General features: G+C 40.8%; 1 protein-coding gene across 3 annotated transcripts in view; it reads right to left on the reverse strand.

The window, feature by feature from the left end:
• Positions 1–25,706, reverse strand: part of rbks (ribokinase) — a 41,944-nt gene that overhangs the window by 7,060 nt on the left and 9,178 nt on the right. For all 3 annotated transcript variants that reach the window (XM_022750439.1, XM_022750438.1, XM_022750441.1), the window contains exons 3-8: positions 23,366–23,498; positions 22,277–22,340; positions 21,737–21,799; positions 19,986–20,150; positions 11,475–11,566; positions 5,321–5,509 (exon numbers count right to left, since the gene is read on the reverse strand). In XM_022750439.1, the coding sequence (XP_022606160.1) occupies positions 5,321–5,509; positions 11,475–11,566; positions 19,986–20,150; positions 21,737–21,799; positions 22,277–22,340; positions 23,366–23,498 (706 nt within the window). The remainder of the gene's footprint in view (positions 1–5,320; positions 5,510–11,474; positions 11,567–19,985; positions 20,151–21,736; positions 21,800–22,276; positions 22,341–23,365; positions 23,499–25,706) is intronic.

The following is a 25,706-nucleotide window of genomic DNA, read 5'->3' on the forward strand; positions in this document are numbered from 1 at the left end:
ATATTCGTTCCCTCCTAATAACGGTTAAATTCCTTTGCTATAACTCAGAAATGTGCTTGTTTGCCTCTGTACCAGCACCTCCAATTCCGGTCCAATTAGATCTGCTCGTTTGCATTCGCCACGGTGAACACCCTTAACTCGCGCAAAATCCTCATTTAAATAGGGCCGGCTCAATCACTTTTGCGCCTGTAGTCAATTGCGCTGTTAATCTAAGTAAATCACTCGCAAAGCCCAAACAGGCAGCGCGCGCAATCTATCCGTGTGCGCACGCAATTTAGCGCTCTTTATTTGGGATCTTAGTAAATCAGGCCCTTAGACTTAAGGACGCTAGGCTCTGAGGCAAGCAGACGAGGTGTTCAACTAACGTAAAGGTTAAGAAATGGTATGGTCCACTTTAGGGGAGTCTTACACGCAAACTGTTGTTTCACGTCTTTTGGGGGTTCAAAATCTTTATCAGGGTTAGGCCCCCCCAATCCCATCCATAATTCGAACCCTCTTTGGGATGGATTAAAATATAATAGGTTAGAATGAGACAACTTGGGTCAATTTAACACAACACTTACAAATCCATAGCGATTGAAATCTTTCCATTTGCTGTTAGGAACACTTTTGTAACCAGTAGGCTTTCACTGTCAAAACTCCAGGGAAGTGACCTTTTTTTATTGCTTCTGACAGCAGTTTGAGTGGTGTGTGTGTGTTAGGAATAAATACAAGAAGAGCAGAATACTTAACACAAGAAGCAATAACCGCCATGGCTGTACAGACAAACAAAGGAGCGCATACAGAAACTCTGTAGTCCATCAACAGAGAATCCAAGGACAAAGACAGCAGTAGCGCCCACACACTTTGATTGACAATTGATCTTTGTAAAGTGCAGTGCAGAAACGCCACAGCAATGAGCACTAAGCACCAAACACTGACAGACAAAAACCTATAGAAAATGCAGATCTCAGGAAGAGCTCCACACTTGATACCTTCTATTTTAAAGAGTCTCCTGCACCCGCTGAACTGTTTGAACGTCCAGAACTGTGACTGTATTTCTCACCCAGAGGCCTCCTGCATCTCCCATCCTGCTAATGACAGATGGAGCTATGTGCAGTTATCTCCTGAAGCCTTCAGCCTTTGTCAATGAAAGGCACCCTGGGGAGAGCAAAGACCAACTGAGGGGCAGCGATGAGTCACAGTGGCTTCCACGTCCGGAAGCTTCCCGTAAGACTTGCAAACAGCCGGGGACGACTCCTCTGAAGTAACGAGGGAGGAGGATTCAGAGATCAAAAACACATTTAATTGGACCAATTAGAGCGCTAACATCTTTGATCCATCTACAGTGCTTTGTCTTAATCCTCTTTCACCCTTTTGTGTATAACACTGATCAACAAGACTATGCGCCAGCAGAGGACTGGGCCCAACATCTGGGTTGCTAAACAGCAGCTGGTGAAGCATGTGCAGTCCATTAAAACATGGTGATGTGGCAGTTTTCTCATTGTGTCATGCTGACCCAGAGTTTGAAGAGCTGAGGAATGCAGTGCTCAGGAGGTATTCCCTTACCTTGGGAATCATGCAATTGGTCCTTACATGTCTCCAGTCATAGGAGAAGACTGGGAATAATTTGACCGTACAGCTGTAATGTCTGGTTTAGACAGGACTGTCTACCTCTCGCCCTACACAGTGGACCTCCCGGAGCAGTGGAAACCAAGGCCACCCAAGTCCTGCTGGGACTAGAAGGCACTGGGTGTGTGTGTGTGTGTGTGCCATAGCCTCATCTAACTGTCCACACAAAACAGCCGAGGCTCTGATCTCAGTGAGGGAAGCCTGCACTCAATTTAAGACAAAAGAGAGACAAACGGATACAGCAGGAGGAATGGGGAAGACCCACAATAGATGAGTGGATTTGCTTTGTTATTCATCCAGATTCTCGACCCTGACTCAGCCCATAATTGCTTGTGCTGTGTAAAATGTGTTATTCAGGCAGTCGCAGGAGGAGCAGATGATGAAATAGTTACAGTCAGGAGGAAGCCAAATGATTTAGCAGCCATGTTGGCAATTCATGAACCCAGCTCGATCAATCAATCAGAAATATTGCATCTGTGAAGAAACGCATCTGAACGGTAAAAAGGTGGATTGTGTCTGATTAGTTGCCCGTCATGCCACCCGCGGCACCCAGCTGTACAGTAGCTAAAATAGCGAGAAACCACAAGTGACTCATTGTGTTGATATCGAAGAAATCGCAGCCGAATGTACGGCTTCAACTCACAGTCCGATATCAGTGAAAACGGAGAGTAACAGCAAAAAAAAAAAAAAAAAAAAAACCCAGTCTTTCAAAAAGACATCTGTCACTACTGCTACACAGAGAGAGAAAAACAACACAATCAAAGCAGAAATAAAAGAAGTGGTAGAGTGATTATAACTAAGAGGCTTGAGTTACTAGAACAGCCTCAGAGAAGTGAATAATGATCTTGATAACAACCTGTTGTTTTTTCCTCTCTCCAGTAAAAAAGAAAGGGGCTTACTGGAAGAGGGATTATGATGTCCAAAAGAGTTAAACACTCCAGAATTTATGGGCCCATCAAAGAACAGGAGGGGTGGGGTGAGAGTGCGTGTGTGTGTGTGTGTCTAAGCGGGGGGACATGCCACAGGCCCGACCACAGCTTTCTGCTGACTGATGCAGACCCAAGAGGTGAGTCATGGGAGAGGAAGGGGGGGAGGATAAGGGTGGTGGGTAAGTCCTCCTGGGGGCTATTGGGAAGCAGGGAGAGTTAAGACAGTGAATAAGCAAAGTTATGTCTGACTGTTCCGAAACGCGGGGGCACGACGAAGGTCACACACCGTTTAAGAAAGCGAGCCCTTTGTTCTTGAAATGCCAAAGTGACCTTGGATAATAACAAGTAGATGCTGCTGTTTACTTCAGCTGCAGTTTCTCAGGAGTGCTTCTTCTTTTTTCTCTGTATTACACACACTCCTCACTTTCACAATACCTGCTGTGGGTTTCATGTAAAGCTAAGACCGCATGCTTGTAATTGCTTCACTCCAGTTTTTACTATACTGCATGATGACCGGCTTTTGGAAATTATGGCACAATAAAAGTCCCTAGGGGAACTATTCAGTAAAAGAATCCATTACACAAACAATCAGAAAGGTTTAATCAAACCCGGTATTAACAAAGAGGTGATTAACACCTCAGTGTGATGACGCATTTGGTCGGTAGAACACAGGCCCCACAAAACCCGCAGAGACAGGATACGCAAACATCTAGCCGAGGCTCCTGTGACGAAAACAAGCCACAGAGGCCGGGTGTGAAATGAGTCAAGTGACGCTGGCCTCCTTTAAAGATTAGAATCAGGGAGGGGAAACAGCTGGTGGTCACCACATCCCCAAGTGTTCTTAAAGTGTTCCACTTGAGCAACAGACATATCTGGAGCCCCACTAGTGCTAGAAGTGTAATGATGAATGGGCAGATAAAAAGTTATGTGTGACAGTGTTTTATTATGGCACAGTAGTAACAGACGAATCTAAGGATTTTCTGTGAAAATTGCTGGAAAGGGCATTTCTTTGAAGGACCAAAAACCATCTCAATGTAGTTTTACTTCTCCTCTCTCAGGCTTCTCTCTGGAGCTCTAGTAACAACAGGTCGGTGAGCCAATCACAAGAGAGGAGCCTCTGAGACTCTCCTCTGATTGGCTGACTGTTTTCTGAGTGATTGAATAATAATATCGCAGACTTCAGGTAAAACACTCAGCAACCTAATCCTGCAAAGTTAGATGGTGAGTCCTGATGGGCTGGGTGTGAGGCATGGCTGAGGGCGGTGACTGCTGTGTTGTGACATCACAAAGAACATCACAGAAGTCCTGACAGCTGGTTTTAAGGCTCAGTATCTGAATACAGGCTGTGTGCATTTCTCTGTGGACTGAGGCTTTGATACTTTCACAGTATTAATATAGAACCTAGACCTGCTTTATAATCAAACAACACATGGACATCTACCTTTATATAATGTGGAACCTATAAGACATATCATTACCACTTGAAGAATGACATTAAATACTAAATCATAAAAAGCAGTGCAAAGCAATAAAAAAAAAATAGTAAAGGAAGTTACTTATCCCCTGCATTCTCAGGTTCCATATTTGACAATTTGCTGATTTTCTCTTTTATATTATTATAATATGAATAGAGGCTGAATATATCTTGAATTAAAAAAAAAGTGAAGACAAAGACATCACTCTGAGCTCGGACATTGTGACAGACATTTGACATTTTAAAGACTAAATAATTAATCAAATAATTAAAAAAAATTTTAAGAAATTAACTGATAATGAAAGAAAGTCTGAGAGTCTAAAGCTAAATGCCGAGGTCACCATGCTAACATGCTCACATTGACAATGACAAACTTGCTGACATTAAAATCAATAACATCTGCTATTTAGAAATAAACACAACGTAGAGCTGAGGCTGGTGGTGCTGTTATTATTCTCCACTGCAGTGGGACTGTGTGGCATTTTTACTTACTATTGGACTTAAATGATTAATAGTTGATCAAAATATTTGGATATTTCTGTTGATCAACTTATTGACTTATTATTTCAGCTTTAAGCCAAAATATTTGACCTGATTAAAAATTTGACCCTAGGATGGCTGTAGATGAAAAGTTAATGGCTCACCAAAGTGATAGTGATTCATCACTAGGTGAGGTGAACATGAAAGTGTGACCCAGGTTTTACGCAACAGCTGTCTAGACATTACACTAAAAAAACAAAAAACAAATGTCAAACTAATAGTGGCCCTAAATGAAATGTCTGGGGAACATCAAAGTCAGTATGATTTAACCTACTATAGATGTCTGTACATCATTTAATAATAATCCATCTAGTAGTTGTTGAGATATTTGTCTGGACCAAAACAAACAAAAGACAAAGACATCACCTTGGGCTTTTGGAGATCGGGATGGGTTTCTTTTTCTTTTTCTTTTTTTGATTTTTTTTTTTTTTTTTGCCATTTCTGCTTTATATTTATAGCGACAGTGGAGACTGACAGGAAAGTCGGGGAAGAGAGAGAGAGGGAATGACATGCAGCAAAGGGCCTGGGCTGGATTCGAACGCGTGCCGCTGCGGTAAGGACTCAGCATTAGCACATGGTACACGCTCTACCAGGTTAGTTACCGGGACGCCTCAGGGTTTTTTTTTCTTGTTTTATTTCCCATTGCTTTCTGATATTTTATGAACTAAAATGAAACAAAACATCACTGAAAAATATAAAATATAATTTAATATAATATAAATATAAGATTATATAAATACATATACAGTATATGTGACATTCTTACCGTGGTGTCCACTGCTGTGACAGGAGGGGCAGGAACATGTTTTAGGGTCAGCTCCTGTGCCTTGAGCACCACACAGCCTTGAGGTCCCAAAGTGATGATGACCGACCCACAGCCTCGCTTCAGCAGCTCCTGACTGGCCCGATGTGCTTCCTCCACATTAGCTACGGAGGAACCAGTCAGCAGCTCAGCCTGTATGGAGAAGTGCAGGGGTTTAAGTCATTGGGAACATAATGTATAATCATATACACAACACACTCTCCATTTAAACATTTATCTCATTTAGCATAAGATGATAATGGCACACTATTTCTTTGACATTTTCTTCTAAACCAGGGTTTTTTTTTTCGTTCCTGGGTCAGGGAGCCACGTTAATCAGAGGTTAGAATTAAAATTAAAGATAGAGCAAAACCAACACTGGTGTGGGATAATGGGTGGATAAATAAAGAACTGCATTATGGGAATTCCCCAAGGCAAAAACCCAGTTCTAAGGGCTGTGTGAAACACACAAGATATCAAAGCAATGGCTTCAGTTTTTACATTTTTTTTTAAATCAAAACTAATAGTTTGTTGTACACGGTCCAGTACAACCATTTATAGTCTAACGACCCCTAATTAGTAGCCTATTACAAGTCCATTGCTTACCTGCTATCGTTCACTGTTTTGTATTAGCAGTTCTGGCATGAGTCAACTGACAGTGGTCAGACAGACTCATAAAACACGTTAAGTCGGTGGAGGATTTGTGGATGTGTGAGCAGTCTGCGGGCCAAACATTTTCAAAAGAGTAGATCCTCTGACTGCGCTGCTTCATCTGGCTCCAGAATGACTAAACGGTGACAAAGCAGGACTCTACAGCTGAGGTTTGAAGAACTTCAAGGAAACTAAGAACCACAGCCGGTCTCTCCAGAGTAACTGGCAGCCCTCATAAAGAGCCACACGATATTATTTTCTGGAGTTGTTTATTTTCAAGAGAATATCCTCAGAGAAATACCAGTTTCTCTGTGTTTTGATGATGAAGCTATACCACTTATGTGATAGTGACAGAAATCTTTATGAAATTAAATAGTATTACATACAGTTTTTATATTTGTGTTTAAATATTTTTACTATTCACATCAATTTTTACTGACTGACATTATTTGCTATTACTTGCTGTTAATTGTTATGAGATTATTAGTTTTAAAATTTTATTTTTGCATTTTACTCAATTCAGTTTCAATACTACTAAACTGCTAAACCAAACTGCTGCATTTTACCATTAAGCACAAAATGCTTTCTGTACATACAAAGTGCAAAACACTCATAGACATCTTATATTTGCACAAGTTTCTATGTTTATCACCAAGAACCACTGAATTAATTTTACATAGAAATAATGCAACTAGTGTTAACAAGTACTTGTCCTCATTTAAACAACATTTCTCTGGTGAGCAGCATCACAACATAACACATTTCTAGCTACTTCACCACCTGCATATTAAGTAGGCGAAAGAGGAAAAAAAGGAAAATGCAGCATTATTTCTTTCCTTTTGATTATTGTCAAAATGTTATACTGTATTGTGCGTCTGGTGTAAATTGGTGTAAAGACAAACTGATGCAGTTAAATACAACGACTATCATCTTTCTGTCCTGCATGAATCTAACTTCATTACTTACTGTAATGTTAAGCCTTATGAATAAAATGAAAAATCATTTACACTTTATCATTTCAAATACTGACTTTGTTATATTTGATACATATTGGCTTTGTTGTGTAATCATGAGGGAGTGAGCACAGCATATTTTTGATGAGAATTAGTTACTAAATAAAGCATCATTTTATCTTAAAATGCAACAATTATTAAAATTTTTTAATAAAGTATAAACTGGTTGTGATGCTCCGATAAAGTGACCGGATGAAATATTATCTATTTTTCTTTTCATTTTCATTGTATGTGCTCTGTGAGATTTTGAAGGCCAAAGTCTGGAGTACAGCAGTTTGTGTTAAGAGAACTGCAAAATTAAATGTCCTGAATATTCAGCCAAACTAATTGTTTGAAAAAAAAAAAAAAAAAGTATCATGTATAATAAATGTATTATTTTTCCTATCTGACCATTTATATTTTTACTCTAACTCTCCCCCTTCTCAGCGCTTACAGACCTCCGCATATATTGACAGACACAACCCTCCACAAACTCAATACTCAATATGTGGTAGAACATTTTGTTTTTTTGTTTTGTCCCTTGTCTCTTATTGTTAACAGACATGGTCCCTGAATTTACACTTGTGTTTTGCTATACTAATTTGTCTTCATAGTTTTGTTCATCATAAATATTTCATCACTGTATTGCACTAATAAAACTAGATAATACTGAAGTCATAAAAACAATGCTGTAATGGGACGAATGGAAATCAAAGTTATCTCTTATGTTTTCCCTAATCAACTAAAACAAATGAAACATACTGTGACTTCTATTTTGAACTTTCCCTTTAATTTCCTGCCATAATTACAGATACAAAATCAGCCTGCTCTACAGATACTGACAATGACATAAAACATACAAGCATAAAAAGTGACACCACGTTTCTTGTTGCTGCTGTCATGCTCCTATTAAAGTGTGTGAGACCCTTTCAGACCAGTGGATGACAAAATGTGGATCCATTTTGGCTGGTGAGGTCCTGAGGTCGACATCAAAGATAATTCCCCTCACTATAAAGCACTTCAGCTTAGTATGTGGGCAGAGGATCAAAGAGTACCTGCACTTTGTCATCCTTAAGCCCCCCTATCACCCTCCCTCACCCCTCAGCCTGAGCATGTTACAGTGAGACCACACACAAACACACACACCTGTACAGAATGTGTGCCAGCTATAACCGCACATGAGAAGGTCAAGATACGACTGACACCAGCGCTGAATAGGGGTCTGAGGTTGTGACCCCACCCTTGCTTTTGCGATCTGTCAAGGTGAACAATGACCTTGGACAGTTCAAAAATAAACCGCAGAGTGTATCCTCCGTGCTTTAAGAGCCCGCAGCCACCCCGGAGCTGTCGGATGCCAAAAGAGAAAAAGAGCTGTTTTGTTAGTCATCAGCTTCACACCAGGGCAGGGAATCAATCTACCTCCCTCTGTGTACAAGAATATGAGAAAGTTGAATTATGTGTCTCTTGCTGTCTGTGTGTGTGTGTGTGTGTGTGTGTGTGTGTGTATGTGTGTGTGTGTGCGTGTATGTGTGTGCATATCTTACACACACACTTATTTTTTAAAGCATAAAGCCGTTGGCATGCTGGGTGTGTTCGGAATGTATATAATTATTTTGCATACTTATATTTGACAGGGCGTTTTCGTATTTGCTTTGCACAGTGTTTAGATCTGAATTTCAAGTTCTTTTCAAATGTCACTGACAGTCAACTGTCTAATGCTTTATACTGTAAATGAGAAACATTATTTTGTATTGGTACTTTTTGAGGCTTTTTCTAATTATCTAGATTAGATTTTTCTTTACTGGTCATTTCTAGGCATTTACATACATAAAAACGAAATAACGTTCCACTCTAAAAACACAAGACAAACAAAATCAAGCGCAATAGTCAATAAAGAGAATAAATAGGAATAAATACGGTTGATAATGCACAATAAAATATGTGTAGACCTAAAATGTAATTCACATAAAACAGTTCATATTAGGTTGAAAAGTTACTATGTCTTGACCAAAGACTTTTACGTTGCTATATTGTCTTTGCATACATTTACTAATGACAAATATTAGGTCTTTATTAGCATTGAATCATAAATTGAGAATGAAAGTGCGTAGAATGATGTCATTTTTCTTATGTGACATGAATGGTAGTTAAATCATTTCCAAAATGCATAAAGGGCTGAACAATTAATCGAAATATTAATGAATCACATTGTGGTCCCGATCTACAAATCATCCTCTCCAGATGTAAGGACACATGTTCGTTTGGTACAGACCCCAACAAAAATCACATCATCATCATCATTTTCATGTTTTTTTTTTTCAAGATTAGGTCAAAACCATACAGATAGAAAGAAAACAGACATGATGTCAACTTTCTTTCTTTTCCAGAACAGTGAAAACAATGCTAACCAATGAAGGTTAGACTTGAATTCAGTCCCTACCCTGGTACACTGAGTCACTGGGAGCCGCCTCACATGTTGTCTTTGCACTGACACCGGTACAAAAGCTTTAGGTTCTTCATGTCAAATGAAGCACTGACTGCTCCGTCAATACTGACCGTCTGTGTTACAAAACAGTCTATTCAACTTAACATCTCATGTTTTTGAACTTCTTTTCTCAAGTTCAGTGAACACAACTCAGTGATTCATTTTGCATTTTTAAAACTCGGAAAATGGTGTCGCAACTAGGTTCCGTCAACTCACATTTTTAAGGCGGCAGGGGAACTTAGGTTTCTAGGTTGAACAAGCTTAAAATGATTTACAGTGTTTTTAATTATGCAGCCATGATAATAAAGGTTCTTTGTTTTTTTAATGAAGCAGTGACTCTTGATTAATAATGGCGAGATCCAGAATGAATTTAACTGCACTAAATCAAAAAATGCCTGTTAACTCAGTCCCTTTCAGTACATTGTATTTACAATACTGTACGTAATTTTATTATTTATTTCTAATTTTACTTCTACTTCAAATTTCAATCAGAGTAGCAATACCTTTGGGATACCTGTGGGATATTTTAATGCTCTTTCCACGCGTGAATGCTGCATAATGTATAACATGACTATACCTCCATGACCTGACACTGTTTAAAAAAAAAAAGAAAAGAAGAAAAGACATGTTGCGCTTTCGTCAACTCTCCCTTTCATGTCCCCACACCTGGCTACAGCTCCTCTCCGCCCTGCACCACCACATCAAATAGAGGCTCCCAGGCATCCACTTTATCCCCGAGGGGGCGGCTGACTCAGCCACAGAGCACATCTGCCCTGTTGTTTTTACTACGATTCCCATCTATTCCTGCCCCTCCGTCGCTCATCTTTCGTCACTTGACAGACAAGACGCAAGGTGCCATGACACCAGTTTTTACTGTAAAAGGGTGGAGAGATACTTACTCCCCTCTTCATACCAGAGAGTTTACATGTACGGCTAAAGGCTACAGTGGGATTATTGATGTGCCGGTGGGGGTCATGACCCAGGAGGTAGAGTTGACTGGCTGTGAAAAGGTGTGTATATGTGTGGGCGCTCACAACATCTCAAACCTCTGATCTTTTCCTTTCACAGAAGAGAAGAAATATTTCTACCTGTGTCTGACTCCAAGCTGCACAACAAGTCTCCCAGTGTTACTGAGTGGTGATTGGACACGTTTTAAATGCAGCATCTGTTGATTTTAACAATAGGGTTATTTGACCTATTGGGTCTGTACTGCTCTTTACTGGATTTGGAAAGATTACACCTTCAACCTGAGCCAGTGTTACATCAGACAGCTTTACTTTTACCAAACCTATGGTTTAGTCTTCACCCTAAAAACTCTTTTCTCTAAGTGAATTTGTCTGAAAATACAAACAAGGAAGATACGCAGGGTTATGTTGGGATGAAATAACAGTCTGACCGTGGAGTTTTCCTTCCCATTATACTAGGACTAGCTAGCTTCACACTGAAATAAAAGAACGATGCTGTTTCTTCATTTCCATGTCTTTTACATGGATCATCACCCAGTGAGGATGCCAACTTTTTGCCTGAAACTTGCAGCATCAGATATGGAGCTTTTTCAAGAAACTCATGGAGCTAATGTTAACTTAATTAGCTCAAATTCTGCTAGAAAACATTGTCATATCAGCAAAATCAACGCTCGCTGGCTAAAAATGAGAAGCCTGCTTTTGTGCACCTCCGTGCAAAAAAACAAGCAAACTCAGAACTCACTGTTTCAAAAATTACTGAGCTCTTTGATGGTAAAATCTGCCACTGTTGTCACTGTAAACTGCATGTGTGTGCATAAGAAGAGACTGTTTAGTCAATGATATACCTGCAATTTGGCTGTGCAGGACTGGTTTCCTAGTTGCTTCCTTGTAAATGTGAGCGTGTGCATGTGTGAGAAAGGCAGAGGTATTGTGTGAGGACGCATGAATGCTGCTGTGATAAACACTGTGAGCTGCGTGTGAGTGTGTGTGTGTGTGTGTGTGTGTGTGTGTGTGTGATTCATCACCTCAGACTCATTACAGCAAAACACATCAGAGGCTCTGTAGAAATCTGGATCCAAGTCAGGGATGGCCGGTGCCGGGTTGAATATCGTCTTTACTGCAACAAGAAAGCATTTTATTGACCACAGTTTTATCATATCATCATCATCATCATCATAATCTACAAGGCACTTGGTACCACATGCAGTCATTAACAGGAGCTCAACAGACAGACCTGTTCTCAATGATGAACCCAGTTAACAGCTGTCAGTTTTGCTTTTAAAGTGATGCATTTTTGACAACGTCCCTCAGTAGCAATTGTGTGGTGTTTCTTTTCCATTTGCTAAGCTTCACTGTCAAGGTCTGGAATTACCTTAATTAAACTTGCGACGGGAACAAAGGCTAGTGGGCTACGACTGGGGATTGCTCTCGCAGGCAAAGCTCAAGTGGATAAGCTGCTATAAAAAGACACCTTTTAAACGATTAAATTAGCACTCCCTGGAAAATAACACTACAGGAAAAAAAAAAAAAAAAAAAAAAAAAAACGGCTGGAAACATCCTCACATCCTGTAGCTTTCTGTGGTACGCTGTAACCCCTCAGCTCCAGAATTGTGTGTGTGTGTGTGTGTGTGTGTGTGGAGATGATAAAACATGAGGCACATAACCCCATATATGTGTGTCAGTGTGTGGGTGAGATGAGTTGTGACCCTTTCTAAGGAGTGCTAGAGAGGAAGAGAGTGAGAGAGAGAGAGCAAGAGTGTTTGTCATAAGTAATCCTCTGTACGTGTTGCACATCACTGTCTTATGCATATTCATGAGCATGGAGCATTAATGCATCTAATACCATGATTTCTGTGTATGTGTGAGGATAAGCCCAGCTTGACGAAGCGATTAATTCTGATATCTGTGTACAAAATAAAGCCTCATGAAAGTGTGTGTGTGTGTGTGTGTGAGTGAAATATATGTTCAGCGTTGGTGACATCAAAGTCTGTTGTGCAAAAAGTGTGTGCCTAGTTGCTGTGTGTGTGTGTGTGTGTGTGTGTGTGTGTGTGTGTATGTGTGTGTGTTTGCGTGGGCACATAAGAGAGCAGCTGCGTGGGTTTGTGCAGGGCTTTGGCCACCTGGCGCTTTGAGGTGGATACTGGGCTGCTCGCGAGTAAAAGTGGAAATAATGTCTCTCTCTCTGTTTTTAACACACACACTCATACTGTACTATATGTATACTCACATGAGCCAAGGCCATGTCATGAAAAAGTGACACTGGGTTCTTTCCAACTCCTCTTGCTTCTCTCTCTCTCTCTCTTTCTGTGTTAACTGATTTGCTCCTCAGTTTCCATCATTTTTCGTTTCCAAGACAAGTGCGACATCTCTGAAATGTGACGCCTCAGTTTTTCATAAAAGGAAGCTTCTCTGTCTTCCCCTTCGCCTCTCTTTAGCCTCCTCAACATCTCATCTTCCACTAGAAATGCTGTTTTAAATGCCTTATTCTTCTTTTTGCAATGGTTGATAGGATGATGAAACTTTACCAACAACAAGAAAGTGACACATGTTCCTGTGTTGCTCATCAAGCAGATGATAAGTTGCTCAGGGTCACAGTGTAAAATTAAGATATTAATATCATGTGTTTTATAGCATACTTGCTATCGTGCTCAAACACAAACAGAGTGCTCACTCAGTTTCATGTGCAGTGAGTTCAGTAAGTTCAGAGATCCTTAAAGAACAAGTCTGGCATTATTCTAGTTTTTTTTGTTACTGTCAACAAAAAACAGGAAAAGACCAAAACAAAATGTGTTGTATGATTTTTTCCAACTTCCATACTCTGTCTGTGACATTCAACTCCAAACCAAGCAGCAACCTGAAAAATTAAGCCAGTACCAAAAATTGCAGTTCCTACGATGGCCACCACTTGAGGCTGGTTCCAAAACTGCTAAATGTTAAAATGTCCAACTTTACAGCAGAAATAAACATGTTTACAGCCTGGTCCAAAAAACAGTTCTGGTCTCTATAGCTAATTTCCTCCTTCATGACAACTGTACAGGAGGTGAATTTTTATATAATGCACTCATTTAAATTTTATTACGGCTTTAAGTCATGTTTAATTGAGAAGGTACATTAAAAGCATTTATTGGATTTTCAGATTTGATGCTGTAGTTTTTCAGTGAGTCTGAATGAAAAAAATGAAGAAACATCTGTTGTACTATAGTGTAATTATTATGCTTCTACTATCTCTGCCCTGATGAAGAGGTCAAAACATGTCAGAGGTTTAAACCATTAATATACCCAACTAAACAAAGACTGATTTTTTTCTGCACCTGTTTTGTTCTGCTTTGCATTATATAACATTATATTGTATAAGTAACATCTTTCAATACAAATTTAAAGCTCCATATTTTCCTCTTCACCTGTGTTGATGTGTTGAAGTGTTGATCCATAAGAATATTTATTTGTGGTTTTAAGAACCAAAAACCATCTCGTCTCCTCTCTCAGGCTTCTCTCTGGAGCTCTAGTAACAACAGGTCGGTGAGCCAATCAGAAGTGAGGAGCCTCTGAGCCTCTCTTCTGATTGGCTGACTGTTTTCTGAGTGATTCAATAAAAATTTAGCAGATTTCAGGTAAACACTCAGAGGAACCAAATCCTGCAAAGTTGGATGGTGGGTCAAGGTGGGCGGGGCTTGAGGGCATGGCTGAGAGCGGTGACTGCTTTGTTGTGATATCATAAAGTTACAGAAGTCCTGACAGCTGGTTTTAAGGCTCAGTTTCTGAATACAGGGTGGGTGCATTTCTCTGTGGACTGAGCGCTTTGATACTTTCAAAGTATTTATATAGAACCTAGACCTGATCTATAATCAAACACATGGAAATATTGCTTTATATAATATGGGATCTTTAACACATATTCCTACGACTCATTTTTGCAACTCTCTTCAGCTCAGAGGAAAAGCATTCAGCAGTCTTTCCTCCTCTCCCTTGTCACATTCTTCAGCAGCACACATGCACATCAAATGTGGTGGCAAACAAGCACAACAACTGGACACAGGTAAACCCTGTGCTGATTGAAATAATTCACAAAACATATGTGGAGTAATTCACTGGCATTTACAGACAGCCATCAGTCACAATACACTAATGTACGTCATGTAAAAAGGATAAATACAGTATCATTGAATCATGTAAAAGACTTACTCATGCTCAGATTATTGCCAATAATCATATTATTATTTGTAGCCATGGACAGAACTGGTTGGAAGTCTGATGTTAACTTTCACTATCTGTTCCATTAACTGCCATCTGTGGTGTGACAGCAGTGTATTTGTCAAGCGTATAACTTAACGGCTGATGTCAACTGGATAGACCCAGTGCTCATGAAGTATACATGCAATAAGACTGCTGAGGATGGAAGCTCATCAATATGCACACAAGAGCAGCTTGTGTGAAATCCCTGATACACAAGGATCTGCTAATGTAGATGTCACATTAACCAGCGTGTGGTGTCAGGTTGCTTTGTTTTGCTCTCCAGGTGTTACTGAAACCACAGCACATACACAAATACACACGCTCAGCTGCTGGGACAGATGTGGTAATACTGGGATGTGTGCATACTGAGTCATGTCTGGCTGATCGTGCATGCGTGTGTGTGTGTCATGACTCTGGGATTTTTTTACTCAGAGGTTCAAAGTCTGGTCGCACGTTTGCAGCCAGAAGAGTCCGGAAAGTAGAAAAATACAGAAGTTTGTTGCTGTGGTTTGATTCAGGAGGAAAGGTGGATAGAAAACAATGGCAGAGGGAAAACGGAGTGAAGACAGAGATCACTCACACATGCTTACATGCACACACAAACACACATAAAAGAAATGAGTCATCAGTGAGTATGTGAAAGGGCTTTAAGAGGCTCTAATTGCATCTGGAGAGAAATATAAAAGCTTCTTGCTCAGACAAGGAGGAGGGGGAAGAAGACGGGGTGAAGACAGAGGAAGGAAGAAAGAGTGACGCTACACATGTCTATCATTTCCTTAGAATTCATTTAATTCCATTAACTTCCCTATATTAAATGGTATATGGCAATAAATTGCACCCCACTTTTTCTAGTTTTTATTGGAATGTAAACAGCTCAAATCCATTGTATAACCTTAAAGGTCCCATATTGTATAAAGGTAGATGTCCATGTGTTGTTTGATTACAGATCAGGTCTAGGTTCTATATTAATACTGTGAAAGTATCAAAGTTCTCAGTCCACAGAGAAATGCACAAAGCCTGTATTCAGAGACTGAGAGAGAAAATGAGCCGTCGGGACTTCTGTAACTTTCTCAGTTACAACAAAGCAGTCACTGCCCTCAGCCACGCCCAAAGCCCCGCCCACCTGGACCCGCCATTCAACCATTTGATTGACTGCTTACCTGAAATCTGTTATATTTTTATTCGATCACTCAGAAAACAGTCACTGTTCTACCTGTTGTTACTAGAGCTCCAGAGAGAAGCCGGAGAGAGGAGATGTAAAACTATAGTGAGATGGTTTTTGGTTCTTAAAACCACAAATATATCTTCTTTACTTAAATAAAACACAGGAAAAATATGGACCTTTAAAAGGTATAGAGGTAAGCAGTAAACTGGACTGTTTTAATGCTGGCTGGAACTGCATTAATTTTATAGAAAAGAGGCCTTTTAGATGTAAAGAAACTGGTTAACCTCTAGTTTCCTTGCAGCAGAAGTAAATGAAGCCTTGAAAGTTCATACAGACAATTTATACAGCGGCCCTGACTTTAGTTGATGACTTACAAACCCTCCGTCTGTTCAAAGGCAGTGTTGGAACAAACTGTTATTAAACCCTCTGATGAATTATTAGGACAACACGGTACTGCAGGAAGTAGTGCTGTATACTTCTGTCAGAATGGTGAGGAAAAAAAGGTTACTAAGGAAGGGAGACTGATTGGTCAGATCTTCATCCTACAGCAAGACAATGACCCAAAACATTAGAACAACAGAACCAGACGGTGGCTTCACATGATGATGAGCAGCACAGTCGCCTATCTTAAACCATATGGAGCTGTTTTGTGATGAACTGAACAGAAGGTGAAAGTAAGGCAACATTCGTTTGATTTCCATTGTCGAAAGTGTGTGTTCAGTGTGCGTCAGTTCAGGTGCTGAATGAGTCAAAAAATTTTGATTTAATTTAGTTCGATAAGAAGATCCAATGATTCCTTGTTTCTAAATTCTTCAGTTTTTTATTTGTTGAGACACTGAATTATATAAATTTAAATAACAGCTGGAACAGTTGACTGGTAGTGTATGTTTTCTTCTCAAATAATTACATGCAAGAAGAATAAACTCTTCTTGATAGGTTATCTTGACAAGTGTTTCTGAGAGCTGGCATCCACAGTACGTGTGGCTTGATGGTGACATTTGCGTAATTTGAGCGGCGCTTCACCCCCGCGTCATTAAATCCTCGCCGCCAAACCCATTAACACTCATTCTCTCCAGAGAACTGCGTTTACGCAATGCTCTGGTGCAGCAATGTTGAGGTGGCATCATTGCCAAGCGTCTTCACTCGCCTTGCCTCTCTCCTGGTGCCACATGCCAAGCCTAATCCCGTGGTACGATCAACACGGTGGGTGGGGGGGGGGGGGGGGGGTTGGGTAAAGAGGGTGGCGCTCGGCGAGGCCATCTGGGTATCCCATCTGCAACACAGTTATGGCTGCGACTCTTTCGTTCTGGCGGCCTGCAGCGAGCGTTTACCAGCGACAGGCCCTGATGACAGGGGCGAGAGGCTCCCCAGACGTCTCGAATGACGTGGAAGGCTTCTAATAATAGGATGCTGTTAAAGATGATTAGCTCAGTAACCTGGTTATCAAAAAAAAGGTGGATAGAAGGAAGGGACAGAGGGAGGATGGTGGTCTAAAATAGGACTTTGTTTATGCAGGAATACAAGGATCCTGTTGGCCTTTAGAAATGTGTATGGACATGGTGCTTGAATATGAGCAGTAGGGACACAACAACTACTCATGAAAATATTTCACTCTTCCACTTCTCACTCTTAACTTGATGAAGGGATATGAGTCAGTGAGAAGCTTCTCTCTAAACAGTGCAGCAAAGAGTAAATGTGGTTTTCAAACAGAAACAGTCACATGACTGATTTCGAGGGGATCTTCTCATCTTCTCTACTGTATTTTTCTTTCCTACAAAATGGCTTTGACAGACTTTAAAAATGACAGATCGATAAATCAATAATTAAATAAAAGTTCGGGCGGCACGGTGGTGCAGTTGTTAGCGCTGTCGCCTCACAGCAAGAAGGTTCCGGGTTTGAGTCCCGGCTCAGACGCGGGGTCTTTCTGTGTGGAGTTTGCATGTTCTCCCCGTGCTTGTGTGGGTTCTCTCCGGGTACTCCGGCTTCCTCCCACAGTCCAAAGACATGCAAATGGGGACTAGGCTAATTGGTTACTCCAAATTGACCATAGGTATGAATGTGAGAGTGAATGGTTGTTTGTCTCTGTGTGCCCTGCGATGGACTGGCGACCTGTCCAGGGTGTACCCCGCCTCTCGCCCGAAAGGATGCTGGGATAGGCTCCAGCCCCCCCGCGACCCTACTAGAGGATAAGCGGTAGACAATGAATGAATGAATAAAAGTTCAGTGATTTTGAGGTATGTGCAAGTTTCATGAAACCACATATCAAGTTGCTATTTGTAAGTTTTCTCTGCCGCCAAAGGTGGTTTCTTGCCAGGAGCAGGTCGTGGTGACTGTCACTTGGCAAGAGCTTCGGACATTGTTGCACTTTCAAGACAAGAGGTTATAATACGCCCTCTGAGCAGCACTACGGCTTCAGGCCGAGATTGGAAAGTGCTGAGATGGGCTGGGGCTAGCTGGTTAGCATGCTAGCTTCAGTAGAAGAAAAGACATTATAAGAGTTAACCCTGGTGTTAATGCTAATGCTAGCTGTGTAGCAATAGCAAAACTTACAAAAAGCTCCTTTAAAGTGAATCTATGTACAGTTTCCTGAACAGCAATCATTGCAGCCACAAGTGGCAACTACTTAACTCAGTTGCTTTAAAATCACAATGAAGGCTGAAACAAACTGGATAACACCATTGTTTATTTGCAGCATTAGAAAACATGGTTTAAAAGTAGCACAAGTGGAGAAGAGTCACAAAGTCAATAAACTTGTTCAGTATAGTCAGTTATCCAGCAACATATACTTAGGTTTCCCAAATTAGCCATACGCTCCTGGTCATATCAGACCAAGTGAGGCTGTAGCAGCAAAATGATGAACTGAGCAATAGTGTATTTTATTGGTTAAGAATTGAACTTTTTAATTTAGATGTTTTAATGCTGACTGGAACTGCATTCACTCAGCTCATGTAGGCTTAAAAGATGGCTGTAAAATGTTAGAATTTGCTCCCTCGCAGAAAACAGTAACTGCAGTCGGCTCGAATTCACACCACATGGAAGATACTAGTACTTTTCCAAAGTAAAAATCAATTCCAATTTTCCAAAAAGTAGAGCTAAATAAATCTCAGCTATCTTGCTTGACACTTTGGTCAGAAGTGCTGCACCATAGCTTAGCCTGTGTACTTGCCTCCTTCTTGTGCTAGTTATTACTAACTGATCAGATTTTCTGTCACATCACTAAATGCGTGACAATAAATCCAAACCAAACTCCTATCCAGACATGTACGTTCAGCTGTGCTCACAAAAAGGGCATGTGTCAAGAGCTCAGACAAAGCAGCTTCCCTGGCCAAAGAGGAGTGGGCTCAACAGGGTCGTGCGTGAGGATTAAGGGAGAAGCAGTGTATGTAATCATATTTTGGCAAAACTATGAAGGTTTGGAACATACTGGGCACACAGATGGCCAACAGAGAAGTGGGTTTTATTGCAGAAGTGGTTTGAAAAGTTTCTATGGATATTCTGATACTTTTTTGGACACATTTTCTTCCTCCATCATTATTAGGATTATTAGGATCCATTGTATAACACCATGAATCCACACTGACCACAGCGGCTGTTCTCACTAATGGAACAAACTTCTTATATCCACCTTTCAAGCCCTCATGGGATAAGTGTTTCTAAAGAAAGATTTTACTTTGAGTATCACTTAAAGGTGGAATGTGTTTCAAATGTAAACAGAGGAGCGCCTCCACCACCAAAAGTCAAAACATGATTTTAATCTGCTTCACTCTCAAATTGTTTGACAAACTAACAGAAAACTACAGTATATTTTATGATACAGTATATTTCAGTTATGGTCAGTTGATCACCCAAAATGACTTTTTATGTAAGTTTAACTCTTCTACTATATATGTAGGAAAATATCAGAAATTTCTATGGTCAAACAACAGACTGATTGAGTATTTAGAGACCACAGGTGGTAGAAATAAACACAGTTAATGAGATGCAAATGTAACCACCTGCTCTGTGTAGCAGCATTATAATTGTTTTTCCAAAGTTTTATCATTTTTACTTAAAAAACAAACAAACAAAAAACTTTAAGGCTCCAGAAGGACGTGCACATGCGCAATGGACACACCATCACATACAGACACTCACTGACCTTTGTTCCCCTGAGCCATGCGCAGTGCCTGCAAGGATGTCTGCGGACTGATCTCCAGCTGGCACACCAGCACTTTTGCATGACTGATGGCTGGAAGAGCTTCCTGCAGCTCCTCACTGCCCAGCAGCATGTTGGCACCGGCCACGATCACAATGGCGTTCTCACCTGCCAGTGGACGCCACAAGAGACGTGTAAAAAATGCAGCCACCATGTGATCACTGTGAGACTCATGGGAACTCTAAAGTCCATAATTAGATTTAAATTGAGGTTTTGTAATATAAGAAACTGTGGTGACTTATTGTATAGTCAAATTTGTGTGTATTATACAGCACGTGTAGGACAGACCAAGGATGGTTGTAACATTTTTGATATTTCTGTCAGTATCATTTAAGCCAGTGTGTTCAAAATGTGCTACTAAATGGTGTATGTGTTATCTCTGCGTCACAAACAGAAAATGTACAAACACAAGGAGTGAAATGTCACAATTCACCAGTCCAGGTTAGTTGTAACATACTAAAAGCTTTTTATTCAACACTTAAATGACTTTTTAACATAATTGGTGTGTGTGTGTGTGTGTGTGTGTGTGTGTGTGTCCGTCCGTCCGTGAATGTGTAGTGTTGTCACAATTAACCCAGACTTGTAGCTATGAACTAGCTTACCTTATGGCTAACAGCTAAAACATTAGCGCTGACAACTAGCATGAAAAATATCTACACAGACACACAATAAACATTATTGAAGTTTAAAGAGTTTAACTACAAAGTAGCAATGCTATCACAAAAATAAATGAAGTAAAGAAAATACTTCTTTCCCTCAAAATTATTTTTTTCCTTCTAAAATAGTCTGTGTGCTACTTCCTCACATGTGGAATAAGGACTTAATTGAGTATGTATAGAGTGAATCAAGTGATTTGTTGTTCCTGATCAGAGAAATTTGAAGTGCTACAACTGAACCATCCCCAGTCTCCCCAACAATTTATACAGAGACTTAAAACTCCCTTAAAAACATTTGTTCTCTATTACAAAATAACTGTCAATTTTAAATACGCTGCAAATAAGCTGTGACATTCAGGTGCTTCTTAAAATGCCTCATTAATCCTTATAGCATATACTCAATTTGTCATTAAATTATAACCTTCAAAATGTTTTCAATAAACCCAATTTCACGCACATGAACCCTAATATCTGCAATATGTAAATACTGTAGGTAAACACATTTGATTTAATTGACCCTTTCACACAGTGAAAAACAGCATGTGCATATTGTTTTAAGGGTCATTATTTCTTAATTCTTCAAAATGAAGCACTGTCAGTTACACCTCTAATTTTTTCAAAACATCGAATATAAGTAACTGTTAACTACTGACATATGAGGATGAACTTTCCTGACTGGTTAAATGGTAGTGAAGTGATGCAAATCCAAGAGGGGATCCACACGTCTGACTATATTTGCTCCATGAGAGAAATTGCTCTCCATGTGGATACTCAGCATGGTTTGGTGCACTCATGTTTGTTGTTTGTGTGCGTGTGTGGGTTTGTGTGTGTGTGTCCGATGATTACAATCATTTGAGCAGTGGTGAGTCAATGGCAGTACTGAATACATGCATGTACAGTGTGTGTGGGCGTGTGTGTGTGTGTGTAGTAGTCAGAAAGAGTGTGCTAATAGCACACACATGTTCTCTTGTTTGTGGTGTACGAGAGCATTGCTACATCTCAAAGAGTGTGGTATGGGCTAGCAGCAGAAGCATTTACCTGCATCGTTGACAATGATGGAGGCAGCTCCTGTGGCTGCGTCAGAAGACTGGCCTACAAAATCTGAGATAGAGAAGAAACATGAACGGTAAAAAACAGAGGTTAGAAGCATCTATTATTGGTCTTTCCTGCAAAAAGAAATCTGTTGCCTTCCTGTCTTGACAGCGGAGCCAGAAAACAACAAAAAACTAAACGTTAGAATAGTTATCCCTACTAATTCCTTGGTGAGCATTTAGCTCAGGTCTCTGTTTTTCGGCTATGATGAAACAGGCCACAAGCATCTGGAGTCTGACATGTGCACTGAGCACAACTTCTGAAAAGCACCTTCATCTTTAACAAATTCAAACAGTATAACAATCATTTGCTTCAACAATAGAAAAACTTTCCAGTACATCCAAAAGCCTTGAGTAACTAAAAAGAATCAACAAAACACAGACTAAAAAAAGAAAGCCTTGCTCTGAATGTGAACTTTCTGCCATCCACCATGGAAATGGGAACCAATTTGGCATGTAAAGCAAAAAGAAAAACCCTCCATCTTACCTGTGTGTACACCACTGTCCTTGAAATTCTGGATGTAATTGTCTCCAAAGAAGTCTTTACCAACCTAGAAAAGATTGAAGGCAAAACGATTACAACAAAGAGAGTGTCAAGCGGGGTCAGACTTGGTTAGCGGCAACTTTTGAAAAGTGGTATACTCAAATCTCAGTTGGGTTGGATTTTCCTGTGCCCTGCCAGCATACTGGCATGGTGCCGCCGCCGAAAATGTGCATAGACGAACACACAAAGTCAACAGACGCACACGCGCAAACACACGACCAGCTGCGCCAAGCCTTGAAGACAAGATAACCCCGCCTTCACGCCTCTTCATGCCCACCTCGCTTTCGTTTTCTTTCCCTCCTTCCACTCTTCCCCTGATCCGCACTGGGATGTCCACATCTGTAGCTACTTTGGGTTGTAGAAGGGGTCCCCACCTTGCCCCGAGGCGCCTACTTCGAACCCACGCTTTCCAAAAAACGTGCCAAAACGCGGGCACTTCTAGCTGCCTGTGATAGTGGGATGGGCTGGTATTGGCTGCTTGGCCCCAGTCTCTTTGAAGAGCGGCCTTCTGTCTTCGATGTTTTTGACAAGCCCGGGTTGTCTATTTTTGGGTTCTCCCCATGCCCGGAGAGCTCCTCCCGCACTGGGTTGTTATCGATCGGGCCTCTTTGTTCTGACAGAGGTGGGGCTTCGGTGCTTTAGTGCTCAGGTTGAAAGGCAACACTGAGCTCACTGATTGGAGACTTGGGGTTGTATGGTATGGGAATAGGCTTGTTTGAAGGCGCGCAAGGGTGGGTGGGCGTATGCATGCAGTATGGTATTGATCAAGAGAAAATGAGGCATGGTGAGTTGATGTGGTGAGATGACCGAAGTGTGAATGAAGCTATAAGGTTTTGGGGAGTTGTTAACTAGTTGGTGGACTGTGGTAGCTGATGGCTGATTATTTGTACTGAGTAGGACGTGGATGAGCCAAAGTTTGGACAAGGAATCTTTTTTTTTCTACAGACACGCATATATTCATGCTGGGATCACACACAAACTGATACACAAAAGCAGCAGTGTATCGTTGAAAACTTGATTGTGCTGTCATACCTTGCAGACCATAGCAGTTTTGGCTCCCAGTCTGGCAGCCTGTACGCACTGGTTGGCCCCTTTTCCTCCAAAGCCGATGAAGAACTTGTGACCATGGATGGTTTCCCCTGCTTTGGGTAGCCTTGGTGCCTGGCTGAAGGGACCAAAAAAACAGTAAGATCAATTTTAGGAGTACACGCATTCACAAAAGAATCTCATGGGATTTAGTGAACAAAAAGAACAAAGAGTCCTGTCCTTACAGAGATGCTTTGCTTGGATTTTGAATTTGAATTAGCCTTTTTCATCTCAACAGTCTCTTCCCACTGCAGATAAAAGTTTCCCTTAAACTTTATAAATTTTTTAGGCATTGTGAGAGTTCTACATTGAAACCAAGGAGTAAAGGGAGATGTCAAAATGTGAAGATAACACTTGAGGGCCAAATCCTTCCCTGATGAAGCTACTGAATGTGTTTATGACTGGAAAAAACACACACAAACAAGAGGTTCCTGTGGAGTCTGTAGAGGATTATATCTACATTTCCCATTCATTGATTTGTGTGTGGCGACCTGCCACGATATCAACATTGACCACCAAATATTGATTTTCTATTTTTTTTTACTATTACAGATGGGTAAAAATTATTTCATTGAACAGCTGCGCATTGATTTGCTCAGACCCTCTTTGCCTCGGTCTCGCGCTCTCTCTCTCCCTCACTCACAAACACAGTGACAATGGACCTTTTGTCACAGTTGGACTGGCCATCAAGAGCCCCACTGCATTGGTGGACTGGTTGACATTCAAAAAATCAATAAAGCTTTTACTGCCCTTGTCTGTCTCTTTAGCAGCCCTCTATGTGTGCCTGTCATTCGTGGTGCGCAGAACGTGTGGTGTGGCTCACTGGCTTTATTTGTCACAAAGTAAAAGCAATTAGAACATTTGCAGTGGAGCACCATATTAACTGATATTCAATAATTAAAAAATGGCCCCCAACCCCCACCCCTCTGCCCTGTGGGAAGCTGTTTATCTTTTGGTCATGTAAAGGTCAACAAAATGCAAATCTTTCCACACTGAGCACAGGGAACTTTTCTCCGGTTTTCCCCTGTTGCATTTTCCACATTTGAACACAACAGCAGTATTAAAGAGACAGAAAATGGGGTCAAAAGCTGCTTCATGACTCTAAAAAGTGTCCTAGATATTTTACCTAGACATTCACTCAGATGTACCCACACAAGTGTCTTCAAATTTGCAAATGATGCAACCAGCAAAACAAACAGATGTCTCAACCTGACACTGGCCACACCAGTCATGCCTGACTCATCACAGTTAGGTAGCCCCTCCCCTCAAGGTTGATATGCCACAGGTGGGTGCCCTCAGGTGGAGCTGTCTGTTCCCTGATTCCACAAATCACAGAGACAGAGTGGGTGATGAGTAACATGGGGGGAGAGACGAGAGACAGCTTCATGCTGTACGTCAGAAATCTTGTGGCTTGGCCCCAGACCAGCGCTGCAGGGCCAGAGGGTTTGCGGACGGCAAAATGTTGTCATAAACTTGTTTTTCACTCTGTTGTTGCTCTTTTTTTATGCTTGTGTATGTGCGAGCGTGTGTTTGTGGCAGGTGTGCTATTACAGTAAGTTCACTCAATCCCAGGATTTCCAGTAACTGAGACGCCGGTGGCAAACACTGGAGGTTGTTATAAATGCTGCTGTTTTTGCACCGGCGTGTGAAAACACTAAAATGCCCAAAGCTATAACAGGATGTAGGGTCAGTGAGGCTAAAATGTGGTGAGAAGGAAACGGAACAAAGGTCAAACACATGCAAATACACACGCATACACACACACCTCCTCAACACACACATTACCTATTCTGCTTCTTGGTGCAGCTGTCTTACTAAATTTTTCCCACCTGTGTCACCACTGTGTGACTTCTGGTGGGAAAAGTAGTGCCTGCACACTGACTCCTACATCTACAAATTTATTAAAATATTAGGAGGCTTTGTTTTGTCAGGAGAAAACTTTTTCTTTTTGTGGTTACTATGTCCACCTAAATATGCTTAAGGCAGAAAACATCACAACAACAACACAATGCATAATAAATAGACCAGAAAACAGAACAAAAATATCACAAATATACATTGTTAAAATACATTTCTGACAAAATGTCTAAATGTTCACTAAATGTGAAAAACTAGCAACCTTTGTGCTAAGATAAGCTAACTATTTTAGCTAAGCTAAGCTAACCAGCTTAGTTTAGCACAAACACTTGAATCTAAGTGAAATAGATAGATTCGATCTAACACTCATTCACTGATAAACACTTTATATCTCACTTTTTTAATACTATTGTGAAGTTACCAGTGATGA

Source organism: Seriola dumerili, unplaced genomic scaffold, assembly GCF_002260705.1.
Source record: "Seriola dumerili isolate Sdu_G_001 unplaced genomic scaffold, Sdu_1.0 BDQW01000149.1, whole genome shotgun sequence".
Classification (NCBI taxonomy): Eukaryota; Metazoa; Chordata; class Actinopteri; order Carangiformes; family Carangidae; genus Seriola; species Seriola dumerili.